The 12,200-nt window shown below is 50.9% G+C and overlaps 1 protein-coding gene across 2 annotated transcripts in view; it reads left to right on the top strand.

Annotated features, from left to right (window-relative positions):
- The first annotated feature begins 252 nt into the window (after window positions 1-252).
- The window catches only part of Gusb (glucuronidase beta), a 15,001-nt gene continuing 3,053 nt past the window's right edge, over window positions 253-12,200 (top strand). The window contains exons 1-10 of one of the 2 annotated variants that reach the window (XM_005344549.3): window positions 253-497; window positions 2,349-2,534; window positions 2,671-2,849; window positions 3,440-3,582; window positions 4,008-4,195; window positions 4,907-5,050; window positions 5,246-5,424; window positions 5,514-5,660; window positions 7,768-7,852; window positions 10,521-10,697. In XM_005344549.3, coding sequence (XP_005344606.1) covers window positions 288-497; window positions 2,349-2,534; window positions 2,671-2,849; window positions 3,440-3,582; window positions 4,008-4,195; window positions 4,907-5,050; window positions 5,246-5,424; window positions 5,514-5,660; window positions 7,768-7,852; window positions 10,521-10,697 — 1,638 coding nt within the window. In that variant the 5' untranslated portion in view covers window positions 253-287. Of the gene's footprint in view, window positions 498-2,348; window positions 2,535-2,670; window positions 2,850-3,439; window positions 3,583-4,007; window positions 4,196-4,906; window positions 5,051-5,245; window positions 5,425-5,513; window positions 5,661-7,767; window positions 7,853-10,520; window positions 10,698-12,200 lie in introns of those variants that run through there. The other variant, XM_013350402.2, reaches the window with a different exon arrangement.

Raw genomic sequence — 12,200 nt, 5'->3', positions numbered from 1 at the left:
TTAGTCTAAAGTTCCTGAAGGCACAACCTCCGGCACTCCTATGGGAGAACGACCCAGGACTTCAGGCCTTTGGGGCTAGGAGGAATATGAGAGTTTTCTCTTCCTGCAGTTCCTAGCCTCTGGACGGCCTTGCTCAAATAGCTGTGCCGGTACTTACTTGCCCTTAACCAAGTTGGCGCAGGCGGCTTCACGCGGGGAGCACGTGACCCTCCCAGGCCCCGCCCTCGCCCTCCCTAGGAGAGCGAGGCTAAAAGCCCAACCGCTGGACGGTGGGCAGCCAGACCAGCATGTCCCCAAAGTTGAGCGCGTGCTGGGTTGCGCTGGGCCCGCTGCTGTGCAGCTGCGCGCTGGCACTGCAGGGCGGGATGCTCTTCCCCGTGGAGACCCCCTCACGGGAGGTCAAGGTGCTGGACGGACTGTGGCACTTCCGCGCGGACTTCTCCGAAAATCGGCTGTTGGGATTCGAACAGCAGTGGTACCGGCAGCCGCTGCGGGAGGTGTGCGCTCCCGAGGGGTACCCGGGTTCTGGAAGCTCCCGGAAGCCAGGGGATGGGAGGAGGGGTGCCTGTACCCGGAGATCCCCTTCCCTTGTGCCAGTCTAGAGGAGGTAATGGGTTTGCAGGCTGGGGAGGGGAGCGGCCGGACGAGGAAGTGGGACCTCGCATGCCCCAGAACCACATGGACTCCAGAGATTCTGCTAGGCGAGCGCTGCCCCAGGCAACGGATTTTTTTGTTTTTTTTTTTAAAAAAGCTTTTCATTGTATTTCATTGTGCTGGGGGTTGAACCCAGGATCTTGTGCATGCACGTCACTACTGAGCCTTTTGTTCTTGTTTTGAAACTGTCTCATTCTGGAACCCAGGCTGGCCTGGCTAGCCCGGTGAGCCTCCTCCTCCAGTTTTCTGGCATGTTGGAGTGGATGTTTGCACAGCTCATGAGAAGCAGAACCCTAACAGTGTGCACGCATGCATTGGTGATGCTGCCCACCACAAAGATTTGGGGTGGGGATAGAGGAGGGAAGTGCTAGTAGGCCTTGCAGGGTCCTTGGGGTTGCAAGATTCAGATAAAGGACGTGACTTGGCACCCAGCCAGCCAAGGATCCCATCTCTGCTCTCCCTTCCTAACTGAGTACGGTTGGTGCAGGAGCAGGTTGAAGAAAACCTGTGTGCTCACTGCCTCTGCCTCTCCCGGATTCATTCATTTATTCCTTCGTTCATTCCCCCACTTCCTCTTCCCCTCTTTGGCTCTCCTCCCTCTTCCCCATCTTTCTCTGTCTTCTTTGTTTAATATTTATAATATCTCCTTACTTGTGTGTACATGTGTGTGGGCACCCGTGTGCCACACAGTTCATGTGGAGGTCAGGTAACAACTCGCTGGAGTCTGGTCTCTCCTAGGTTCCAGGGATCTACTCAGGTCACAAGGCTTGGTGGCCAGTGCCTTTAAGGCAGAGAGAGTGTGTGTGTGTTTGAGGCAGCACTCTGGCCCCACTTTGACCTCCAAACCAAAGCAATCCTGCTGCCTTAACACCCTCACCCCCACTCCCCCCCCCGAATCCCCGGTGCTAGGGTTACAAGTTATGATGAGCCTACCACACCTGGTTTAACCACTCAGTTTTCATCTGCCCTGCCCAGCATTCAGCAAAGGAGGAAGTAAGGAGGAGAAGTGCCCTCCACATGCCTTCTCAGTTTCCTCGGCCCAGGGCCCCCTGTGCCCTGCTGTTGGCCTTCCTGCGGTGGCGGCGGGTGGTGGCCATCTGCCTCTTAGTCAGAGTCTGGGGCTTCCCATCTTAGGCTGGACTGTTTTGGCCCTGGTGCCGTCTGCCCTGGGGAGGAAGCTGGTTGCAGCAGTCTTTTGCATGAACTGTTCATACACTTCACTTGTCAGGAGGCAACCTACCCACATGCAGGCCGTGTCCCCATGCTTCTGGGAGACGCTGGGGAGTGCAGGCATGAAGGATAGACCTGATTCTTGCTGTGTAGCTCCATCTGTCCTGGAACTCACTGTGTAGACCAGGCTGGCTTTGAACTCACAGAGATCCGCCTGCCTCTGCCTCCCAAGTGCTGGGATTAAAGGCATGCGCTACCACTGTCGGGCCTGATTCTTGCTCTTTAGATAGAGTCTCCTGTATCCTCAGAGGCGCTCAGTAACAGACGCTAGATAACCAGGGTATGACCTTGAACTCTGATCTTCCTGGCTGCACCTTCCGGGTGCTGGGATAGCTGGTGTGCACCAGCACCATTGGTCATGCAGTACTGGCGTTGGAACGCGGGGTGACAGGCGTGGTAGGCCAGCACTCTACCAGCCGAGGTGCAGCCCCAGTCCATCGTGACTCCGGCTCTTCTTTACCTAGTCGGGCCCAACTTTGGACATGCCGGTTCCTTCCAGCTTCAATGACATCACCCAAGAGGCACAGCTTCGGGACTTTATCGGCTGGGTTTGGTACGAACGGGAAGCAGTCCTGCCGCAGCGATGGACCCAAGACACAAACACGAGAGTGGTGCTGAGGATCAACAGTGCCCATTACCATGCCGTTGTGGTCAGTGTAGGGCGTGGCTGGCTGGGGGGGGGAGCAATCTGGGCTCTCGAGTCTGTGCCGTGGATCACAGAAAGGGTTGCTTCGTGGGCTCCATTAGAACATGTTGCCCTCGGCTCATATTTCCTTGTGTCTGCAGTGGGTGAATGGGGTACATGTGGTGGAGCATGAGGGCGGTCACCTCCCCTTTGAAGCTGACATCAGCAAGCTGGTCCAGACTGGACCCGAGACCACCTGCCGGATCACGATCGCCATCAACAACACACTGACCCCTCATACCCTGCCACCAGGGTCCATCATCCACAAGACCGATGCCGTGTAAGCAACATCCTTCCTCTCCCCTCCCCCCACATCCAGTGGACTCCCATATAGGGAGAGTGACTTTAGCCCCGATCTGCGGAGACCACAGAATACATGCTCGTTAAACGTCAGAGGAGGCAGAGGGCTGGGAAGATGGCTCAGTGGTGATATACTCACCACGTAAGCATGAGGACATGCGCTTACAGTCCAGGCACCCGTGGAAGAATGGATGTGATAGGTTGGAGCCGACATCCCAGTGTTCTTCAGTGGGCCTGTGTGGAGATAAGAGGTGGAGACCGGATTCTTTGAAGTTCTCAGGCCAGCTAGAACAAGGGACGCTGTCTGGAGGTAGAAGGCAAGAGCCAGTACCTCCACATGGGCACTGTGGTACACACACGTACACACACATACATGCACGTGATTAAAAGACCCAGGAGCCAGGCAGTGGCTAGGGAAGCAGAGGCAGGCAGAGTTCAAGGCCAGCCTGGTCTACAGAGTAAGTTCCAGGATAGGCTCCATAGCTACTGAGAAACCCTGTCTCAAAAAAACCAACAAAAAAAAAAAAACCCCACAGGAAAGTAACAGTCGATCTTCATTTTCTACCCTAGATTTCCCAAGAATTACTTTTTCCAGAACATAAGCTTTGACTTCTTCAACTATGCGGGACTGCATCGGTCTGTGGTCCTATACACCACGCCTACCACCTACATCGACGACATCACCGTGACCACTGACGTGGAACAAGAAGTCGGTAAGGGCTCCTGGCAGGGGGGTCTGTGCTAGGCTGAGCCCAGTTATCTCGGTTCCCCAGAGGGAACAGCCTCCAAGGAAAAAGGCTTCAAGCATCTCCCAAGCGTCACCTGCTTCATCACCCTCAGGGGACGAGATCCAGACTGCCCGAGTTAACAAGGGCTTCAGAAGGCACCCATCTGGTGGGCCTCAATTTGCGACGGCATGAGGACCAATGAGAAGTGTGGTCTTGTCTAGAGTAACGTAACCAAGCTACTGAGTCACTTGGCCCCTCCCCTGTTGTACCACCCCTAGCCGCTCCTCCCTGCACAGTAAGCTGAAAAAGAAAAACATCAAGCAGTTGTTTGCTGGGGTCCTGGGACCTAAGAAGACTTCTGGGAGTGGTAAAATCCCATCCGTTTCTGTCCCATCTCTTGTTTTTCACAGGACTGGTGAATTACTGGATTTCCGTCCAGGGAGATGAACATTTCCAGCTAGAAGTACGTCTTTTGGATGAGGATGGCAAAGTCGTGGCCCAGGAAACAGGGGAACAGGGCCAACTTCGGGTCCCTAGCGCCAACCTCTGGTGGCCTTATCTGATGCATGAGCATCCAGCCTACCTGTACTCCTTGGAGGTAATGGGGATTTGGAACTATGGCTAAGGAAGGCCCTTTGCTGCCACCTGGTGACAGTAGTTTCTCTAAGCAGTCCAGGACAGGTGGCTAGGCAGGCACTGCCCTAAATTCCTGGCTTTTCTATCGCTTGGAAAGTCCTGAGATTATGTTCTTCTTAAAGACAAAGACTATAATTTCGGCATCTCAGCTGAAGCAGGATACACAGGTCCTTTTTAGCCAGGCCCAGGGGTATGGGATAATAGGATCAAATGAGTATAGAGGTTGAGCTTAGCCTGGTCTACATAGTGAAACCCTGCCTCAAAAAAAAAAAAAAAAATCCAAAAAGCAAAATAGCCAGCTAGACATGGAGGTGCATACCTGTAATCTTAGCACTTGGGAGCTATAGGCAGGAGAGTCAGGAGTTCAGGGTCATCCTTAGCTTCAAGAGAATTTGAGGCCAGCCTAGGATACACAAGGTCTGATTTGAAAGGAAAGGCGGGGCGATGGTGGCACACCCCAGCACTCAGGAAGCAGAGGCAGGCGGATCTCTGTGAGTTCGAGGTCAGCCTGGTCTACAGAGCAAGTTTCAGGACTGCCAGAGATACACAGAGAAACCCTGTCTTGAAAACAAATAAAAGCTCCAAAGTGTCACTCATGGGACGAGTCCTTCCTGTCGGGAAGAATGAGGCTCAGTCTACCTGGGTGCCCCTGCCCGGCACATTGGTCTCCTAGGTGAGAATGGCAAGAACTGTGTCTGACTCTGACTTCTACACCCTCCCTGTCGGGATTCGAACAGTGGCTGTCACCGAGAGCAAGTTTCTCATAAATGGGAAGCCTTTCTATTTCCATGGCGTCAACAAGCATGAGGATTCGGATGTGAGTTGTGACTGTGGTACCCCCGTGTGGGATGTTGGGAGTTCATGTGTTCTGAGGAGGCTGTCATGGGCTTGGGCGTGTGAACTGGGCCGAGATGGGAACAGGGAGGTGTCTCTATAGGGGCTGGGGCTGCAGAAGAAAGCGGGTATTCTCTAGTGATAAGGGCAAAGGTCACACAGCTCTGCTGTCCCCCAGATCCGAGGGAAGGGCTTCGATTGGCCACTGCTGATAAAGGATTTCAACCTATTGAAATGGCTTGGTGCCAACTCCTTCCGCACCAGCCACTACCCCTACTCAGAGGAAGTCCTCCAGCTCTGTGATCGATACGGAATTGTGGTCATTGATGAGTGTCCTGGTGTGGGCATCAAGCTGCCGTGAGTGCCCCTCACTGCCCACACTGCCCAGCCTACCCGGCTCTCCTCAGAGCCCTTGGTGACCCACCCTTTCCTTTCTGCCTCTTCAGCCAGAGTTTTGGCAACGAGTCTCTTCGGCACCACCTAGAGGTGATGGACGAGCTGGTTCGCAGGGACAAAAATCACCCTGCTGTTGTGATGTGGTCTGTGGCCAATGAGCCTGCTTCTGCTCTGAAACCTGCTGCTTATTACTTCAAGTGAGTACCCTTCTCCCCCAGGCTGAGTCAGGCCTGTGGCCTTGGCCCCTTGACCTGGCTCAACCTCCATAGGCAGCCAGGAGCGTGAAAGTCAGCCTTGAAAGGGTAGATGAACACCATCAATGTAATGTCTCCTCCCTGTCCATCATTTCTGAGAACCCAAATCAGCCCAGCCAAAGTGTGGTTTTTCCACCCATTAAGAGCCTCTTAGTGATACCTGGAAGGAAATCCAGAGCTCCCTTTGATACACAGAACTCTGGATTTTATATATTATTTTTGAGACAGGGTCTTGCTATGTTATGTATCCCTTGCTATGCATCAAACTTGCACTGATCCTTTTGACCCTGCCCTCTGAGTGCTGGGATCATAGGCATGGCGCATCAAGTCTGACAGTGGTTTTGGTTTTAGGTTTATTTGTACTTTATTTCTGTGTGTGCCATGGCATGTGGAGGCCAGAGGACAGCCTGTAGGAATGGGTTCTCTCTTTCCACCATGTGAGTCCTGGAGCTTGAACTCCAGTCTCGGGGCTTGGCGGGAGGTGTTTTTAACCACCGGCTCATCTATTCAGCCCCTTTTCTGATTTTTTTTCTTTTCTTTTCTGTTTTTTTTTTTTTTTTCAAAGTCCCAAGTAGTATAGGCTGGCCTCAAATTTGTTATGTAGCCAAAGTTGGCCTTGTATTCCTAATTCTTCTTTCTCTACTTCTTGGTGCTAGGATTATAGGTGTGTTCTATCACACCTGCATTCATTCATTCATTCATTCATTCATTCATTCATTTTAGATAGAAACAATGATAAAACTATAGAAAACTACTTTATGATGTTTTGGGTTCATCTGTATAAAACCCATTTACACAGGCATGAGAATATCAGTAGGATTTAAAACTGTTTGGTGTGAGTGGGTATATCCCATAGGTGTATACCTGCATATATACCTGTCCCACGTGTGCGTCTTTCCTTCAGAGCCAGAGGCATCAGTTCCCCAGTAACTGGAGTTACAGCTGTTGTAGGCCACCATGTGGGTGCTGGGAATTGAGCCCAAGTCCTCGGAAGAGAGCAACCACTGGGCTATCTCTCCAGCACTATAAAAGGGGATTTTTTTTTAATTACACAGAAAGATTTTAAATATTTTCTAATGTTGAGGATTCAATCCAGGACCTTATGTATGCACGCTAGGCAACTGCTCTACCAGTGAGCTCTACCTCCGGGCCCATTCCTTCATCTGCCATGAGACCGTCACTTAGTCTTTAGGGTGAATTTTTCCGCTTGTCACGGAGAGAAAACCGAAGCTTCTGATGCTGTATCCCAGCTCCACATAGTAAGCTCCTCTGAGTCTGTAGGAGACAGGCCTGGAGGAACGCCCCTCACTCTGTGACAGCTCTGGACACTCAGAGCCCTGCAGAGCTCATGGTGTCCAGGGGGCTTGGGGACCAGGGCTGGGTGGATAAGGCTTTTTCTTGAAGGGGAAGCATATAGCTTACTGAGGCTCCCAGACGTTTTCAGGAGGTGGCAAGCGAGATGCATGCATGTGTTAGGGACGAGGCTAGGACTGGCTGGGCTGGAGTAACCCAGACTGACTTTGCTGGTTTAGAGCTGCTTGGAAACGTGGGTTCAGAGCCTAAGACCAAGGGGCAAAACACAGGCTTCAAACAGGAAGAGTAATGATCAACAAGACGTAAAAAGGGGGAAAGTCTTTAATGGTGAATGATGGTGATCTTTACCATGGAGGCCGGGACTAGGTCCCAAGTACCAAATTTTAAACCTCGAGTAGTCTTTCCATTGGGTCCTCTCCTCTCTAGTCCTCCTGAGTCAGTGGAGTTTAACTCAGCACTAATTTAAATATTATTGCTTCAGGAGGCTTCCTGACTCTTAGTTTAAATCATGTTCTCCCCTGCCCCTATTCCCCCCAGCTGACTGTCTTACAGGGTGCTCCACTCCCCTTCCTTTCTGCAGCCTCTTTGGTTTGTATTCATCTCTGCTCTCGCGGCTCCGTGCAGTCATGGCCTTAGCTGGGAGCCACCGCTGAGGGGGTGATGGGAAGGAAAGGGAGAGACGGGTGTCCTTGAGCCCCTCCCATCTGACAGCTCGTCTTCTGCCTCCCACTGACAGGACGCTGATCACCCACACCAAAGCCCTGGACCCCACCCGCCCTGTGACCTTTGTGACCAACGAAAGATACAATGCAGACCTGGGGGTGAGCCTGGGGGTGGGGTGGCCCCCACACTGCCTCTGCTCACCTGTGCTTGGCCTTCAGTCTTGTGCTTGCTGCCAGGAACCAGCAGTGGCCAGTTCAACCATTTTCACAAGTGGTTGAAGTGACTAACTTCCTGCTTATCCTCTAGGCGATGTGACTTCTACCCCAAGAAGGCTGTGCTAGAGCCAGGGCAGTGTACTTGTTTGTAGACTTGGGCTTTTCTCAAGATGATTTTTATTACATCTATTTATATTCCTATATATAGTTATTATATATATAATAAAATATAATAAGCCTGTTGTACATAATATTATACATAATAACAGGCTTATTATATTTTCCTTTTTTTTGTTTTTTTGTTTTTTCGAGACAAGGTTTCTCTGTGGTTTTGGAGCCTGTCCTGGAACTAGCTCTTGTAGACCAGGCTGGTCTCGAACTCACAGAGATCCGCCTGCCTCTGCCTCCCGAGTGCTGGGAATTATATTTTCCTATGTGTATATAGTGTATTTGATCATAGCCACTCATTTCCTCTCTTGTCCACCTCATACTCCCACTGATCCCTTTCCTCCCTTCAACTTTCATGTTTGTTGGCTTGTTTGTTTGTAGACAGAATCCCACTATGTAGCCTAATCTGGCCTAGAACTCAAAATCCTCCTAGCTCTAGGATTACAGGTGTGAGCCAGCATGCTGGTCAGACTCAGGCCCCCCCCCCATTTTTTTTCATTAATTTTATGAACTTCAGCAGGCCGGCACAGTGCTGGAGCAGTAGCTGAGAGCTCATATCTTGAACACAACCACATCTGCTTTCTTTCCTGACCTTGAAAGGGGCCACTCTTGTTCTAGGCCCCGTATGTGGACGTGACTGTGTGAACAGCTACTTCTCTTGGTATCATACTAGGCAGCTGGAGGTGATTCAGCCACTGGAAATGAAACTTCAAAACCCACCCCCAGTGATAAGTCTCCCCCACAAGGCCACACCTCCTCATCCTTCCCAAACTCTTCCACCAACTCTAGACCAAGAACTATAACATATGAGTCTGTGGAGACTATCCTCATTCAAACCCAGTGTGAGCTCCTAGTCACCGAGCTATCTCTTCAGCACCTATCTTCCCCTTTAATTTTTTGAGACATGGTCTTGTTGAGACAGCTGTTTCCTTATGAATAAGAAAGCCTTGTCAGGGAACCGGAGACATAGCTTATTGGTCAAGAGCACTTGTTGCGCTTAAAGAGGACCAGAGTTAGGTTTTTAGTACCCACATGGTGGTGGCTCATAAATATCTTGTTCCAGGAAATCTGACACCTCCTGATGCATATACAGATACACAGGGAAAACACTCATTTATAAATATCTAAAAATAATTATTAACAAAAGTCTTGTTATCCCTGGCTTCTATCTCTAGAGCCCACCCTTAAAAAAACACAGTTTGCACTGAGGCCCGGGTGCTGGCTATTCCAGCGCTTACCCATCTTCTCTGTGGGGACAGCTTTGCTGGGTGCCCTGTGCCTGGCCTCTTTACCTGGAGTGTGCTTTATGAAGTGACAGTCCTTGACCCTCCAAAGCTTTTTGCTGCTTGCATCTTCCCCACCACCACAGCCTGGAGAGGATCTGAGGTCCCCTGGGAAAGAACTCACCATTGAAAGGGTAGCTTTGGAGCTGAGCAGTATGGCCTGAAGGAGACATGCCTAGGTGACACTAGAGGCTAGCCAGCTAGATGTAGAACTCTTCCCTGCTGTTCACATTCCTGTCCCTTCCCTGTGGATCCTCATCACTGCTAGGGAGAAATCTAGCCAGTCTGCCGCTCACAGCACTGCCTTCTCAATTGTGGCTCTGAGGGGCTGGTGATGTGGCTCAGTGGTACAGCCTGTGCTTAACACGAACAAGCCCTTGGGTTGCACCCCCAGCATACACGTGCACGCACACACACACACCACCCTCCAAAAGAATAAAGAGCAAGGCCGGGCGGTGGTGGCGCACGCCTTTAATCCCAGCACTCGGGAGGCAGAGGCAGGCGGATCTCTGTGAGTTCGAGACCAGCCTGGTCTACAAGAGCTAGTTCCAGGACAGGCTCCAAAACCACAGAGAACCCCTGTCTCAAAAAACCAAAAAAAAAAAAAAAAAAAAAAAAAAAAAAAAAAAAAAGAATAAGGAGCAAGATATGTAGCTTAATCAATAAGAGCTTTTGCATCAAGTTCCTGAAACCCTGGACTTGATCCCCAGCAGGGCAGAAAACTGGGTGTAGGCAGTGCGCCCCTGCGACCCCAGCAATGGGAGGTGAAAACAGACAGATCATCAGTCCAGGTCAGTGCTGGCTACATAGGGAGCCTGAAGTCAGCTTGGGCTAGCTAAGGGTCTCAAAACCCGAACTGTGAAGAGAAACACTATCTGCTCTTTAGGTTGGGCCGTATCTCCAGGCAAGGCCACAGCAGACCAGTGACAGGAAGGACTAAACTCCAACAAGGCCAGAGACTGGATGGCAGCCTGCTGTCCTGCGGTCCTTCCAGCCGTGGCCCAGTGGGAGCCTCCACGTAGCATCGTAGACTGGCCCCACGAGGGCCTGCTCTTGGCTTTATTCCCTACATGTTGGGTCAGATAACCTACTGCTTCTAGTCTGACCTTGAAGAGATCGTCAGTGTGGGGGGCAAACTCACTTGACTGCTCTTGTCCTAGGCCCCATACGTGGACGTGGTCTGTGTGAACAGCTACTTCTCCTGGTATCATGACTCTGGGCATCTTGAGGTGATCCAGCCACAGCTGAAGAGCCAGTTTGAGAACTGGTATAAGACTTACAAGAAGCCAATTATCCAGAGCGAATACGGAGCAGACACAATTGCCGGGTTTCACCAGGTAAACGGTGTAGACAGTTTTATCATCTCTTACCACAGTGGTGACCCTACTTATCTCTTTGGGCTGTCCCTGCCCTCAGGTGGACTAGGGACTCAACCTTCGCTCTCAGGCACCTCCCCAACTCTACACACACTGTGCCCCTGCATGCAGGCCTCTGCTTGGCTTGTGTGGGTTCCAGAGGCAGCCCCATTTTTAGCTTTGTTTCCATACCACCACCACCCCCCAACCTGCTATCCACATTGGGTTTCTTTTTTTTTCTTCTTCTTTGCAAAGATGTTTGTTTGATGTCCACGCTGGCCTCAAACTCACAATCTCCCTTAGTCTCTTGAGTGCTGGGGTGACAGATGTGTGGGCCCTTTTTTGTTTGTTTGTTTTTGTTTTGTTTTTGGTTTTTCAAGACAGGATTTCTCTGTCTGACAGCTCTGGCTGTCCTGGAACTAGCTCTTGCAGACCAGGCTGGCCTCGAACTCACAGAGAGAGACCCACCTGCCTCTGACTCCCAAGTGCTGGGATTAAAGGCTCCAATGACTTTTTAAGATTCTTGGCCTGTGGGCTGGAGAGATGGCTCAGAGCACTTGCTGCCCTTCTAGAGGATGTCAGTTTGGTTCCCAGTACCCACATCGGGTAGTTTACAACTGCCTGTAACTCCAGTCCAAGAGGATGTGACGCCCTCGTTAGGCCTCCACGGGTACCTGCATGGCTGGAGTGCACACAGATACACAATTTAAAAAATGAACAAACCTTTTTAAAAGTGATTTTCAGCCGGGCGATGGTGGCGCACGCCTTTAATCCCAGCACTCGGGAGGCAGAGACAGGCGGATCACTGTGAGTTCGAGACCAGCCTGGTCTACAGAGCTAGTTCCAGGACAGGCTCCAAAGCCACAGAGAAACCCTGTCTCAAAAAACCAAAAAAGAAATAAAAATAAAAATAAAAGTGATTTCAGGCTGCGTGATGGCACACACCTTTAATCCCAGCACTTGGGAAGCAGAGGCAGGTGGATTGCTATGAGTTCAAGGCTAGTCTAGTCTACAGAGTGAGTTCCAGGACAGCCAAAGCTATGCAGAGAAAACCTCTCTCTAAAAACAAAAAAGTAATTTTCAGCCTGGGAGAAGGTAGCTCAGCTGGCAGAATGCTTGTCCAGAATGCATGGAGTTCAACATGCTATGCTCTCCCTGCACACACAAGCCCCTGTGCTTGTGCATGCCTGTAACACTAGCGCCAGGAAGTGGGAACAAAAGAATCTGGATCATCCTTGCCTACAGGAGTTTGAGACTAGTCTGGGATACCGAAAACCCTGTCTCAAGCAAACAAACAAACAAACAAACATTCTCCTGTCGAGACAGGTGTTGGTAGCAGCTAGCTGTACAACAGCTTCAGGGATCTGAGATGTAGGTAGTAGACTAAATTGATCCTAATTTTTTTTTCTTTTTTTGGTTTTTCGAGACAGGGTTTCTCTGTGGCTTTGGAGCCTGTCCTGGAACTAGCTCTGTAGACCAGGCTGG

This window comes from Microtus ochrogaster, chromosome 2 (genome assembly GCF_000317375.1).
Source record: "Microtus ochrogaster isolate Prairie Vole_2 chromosome 2, MicOch1.0, whole genome shotgun sequence".
NCBI classification, from domain to species: Eukaryota; Metazoa; Chordata; class Mammalia; order Rodentia; family Cricetidae; genus Microtus; species Microtus ochrogaster.
Note: the sequence above shows the minus strand (reverse complement) of the source record. Positions and strands in the feature narration are given on the sequence as shown.